This window comes from Limulus polyphemus, unplaced genomic scaffold, assembly GCF_000517525.1.
Source record: "Limulus polyphemus unplaced genomic scaffold, Limulus_polyphemus-2.1.2 Scaffold8283, whole genome shotgun sequence".
In the NCBI taxonomy this organism is placed as follows: domain Eukaryota; kingdom Metazoa; phylum Arthropoda; class Merostomata; order Xiphosura; family Limulidae; genus Limulus; species Limulus polyphemus.
In genome coordinates, this window is record NW_013673893.1 from 17444 (window position 1) to 18972 (window position 1529).

At 38.0% G+C, this 1529-nt stretch overlaps 1 protein-coding gene across 1 annotated transcript; it reads left to right on the plus strand.

Annotated features, from left to right (window-relative positions):
• Positions 1 to 210: 210 nt before the first annotated feature.
• On the plus strand, positions 211 to 1251 carry LOC106475244. The gene is made up of 2 exons (XM_013935945.1): positions 211 to 223; positions 764 to 1251. Exons 1-2 carry the CDS (start codon positions 211 to 213, stop codon positions 1249 to 1251), a joined length of 501 nt encoding a protein of 166 aa, XP_013791399.1.
• The last annotated feature ends 278 nt before the right edge of the window (positions 1252 to 1529 follow it).

Sequence of the window (1529 nt, forward strand, 5' to 3'; positions counted from 1 at the left end):
AGACGGAATACACTTCTTGGCAGATGTCAAAATATGACTTATGTTTGTATACAGATTTTAAGATTTCGTACCCAACTTAAAAACAGACAAATAATTCTAGAAAAAAAGATGACTCTTTGGTCATTAACTAGGGTTAACTTACAAATCCATTCAAGTTTTTTTTTTCACCCAATATTTTTTACTACAATATGGCGATTAATATCTCCGTATATGGCTATATTACGTAGGTATAGTTTACTTGTTTAAAACCAATGGACGTCTTTGACAATTTTTGATGTTTTCAGTAAGGTTTTTCTTTCTGAGAAGTGCTTTTTAAATGTAAATACGTTTCGCATTTTAACACGTGATTGCTTATAATTCTTCATTCAGAATTGTGTGGTTTAACGGATGGTTCTCTAAACGTCATTAAAATATCACGTGACCTTCCATTCTGTTTTTGTAGTTTATTCTCAAGTAACACTTGGAATGTCCCTCGCTTCCCTACTTTTACTTAGATTAAAATCTCAAAAAACAAATCACATTCCACACTTTGGGGGGCCGTGGGTGCGTTTTAAGAGTGACAGTCAAATCCCACTCACTATTCGTTCTGACAAGAGTAACCCAACAGTTGGTGGTAGGTAATGTTGACTAGTTGCCTACTCTGTAGTCTGTCACTTGTAGCTTTGCGCGAAATTTAAGAAACAGACAAACACTCTTTGAAATAGCACGTGACCTTCCCCTTATTGTTATTCTGCCTTTTTGAACCTTAATTCACTGTCAAAAGCTGCCGTTCTGAACCTTAATTCACGGCCTGAAGCTGCCGTTTTGAACCTTAATTCACGGCCTGAAGCTGCCGTTTTGAACCTTAATTCACGGCCAGAAGCTGCCGTTTTAAACCTTAATTCACGACCTAAAGCTGCCGTTTTGAACCTTAATTCACTGTCAGAAGCTGCCGTTTTAAGCCTTAATTCACGGCCAGAAGCTGCCGTTTTGAACCTTAATTCACGACCTAAAGCTGCCGTTTTGAACCTTAATTCAAGCCCTGAAGCTGCCGTTTTGAACCTTAATTCACGGCCAGAAGCTGCCGTTTTAAACATTAATTCACGGCCTAAAGCTGCCGTTTTGAACCTTAATTCACGGCCAGAAGCTGCCGTTTTGAACCTTAATTCACGGCCTAAAGCTGCCGTTTTGAACCTTAATTCACGGCCTGAAGCTGAAGTAGAAGTAAAACTCCAGTCAATATTTTATCTGTCTGAACGTTGGTGTGCATAGCCTAATCTGAGGTCTAAACACAAACCAAATATATTACACATAGATCAATAATACTTTTCTGACTTCCATCTCCTAACCATTTACTACATCCAACGTATTATCTGACAGACTGTTTAATATCGTCGTTTGTCAACACTTTACCCAACTGCACAACGTTTTGTTGTCTGTCGTGGTTACCACAACCATACAAAAACTTTATTTGTATAAAGTTTAATACAGGATTTAAGTGAAAATCAGGGACGAGTGTTCTTGCAGTATCTACAGGGAGTAGGTTTTAA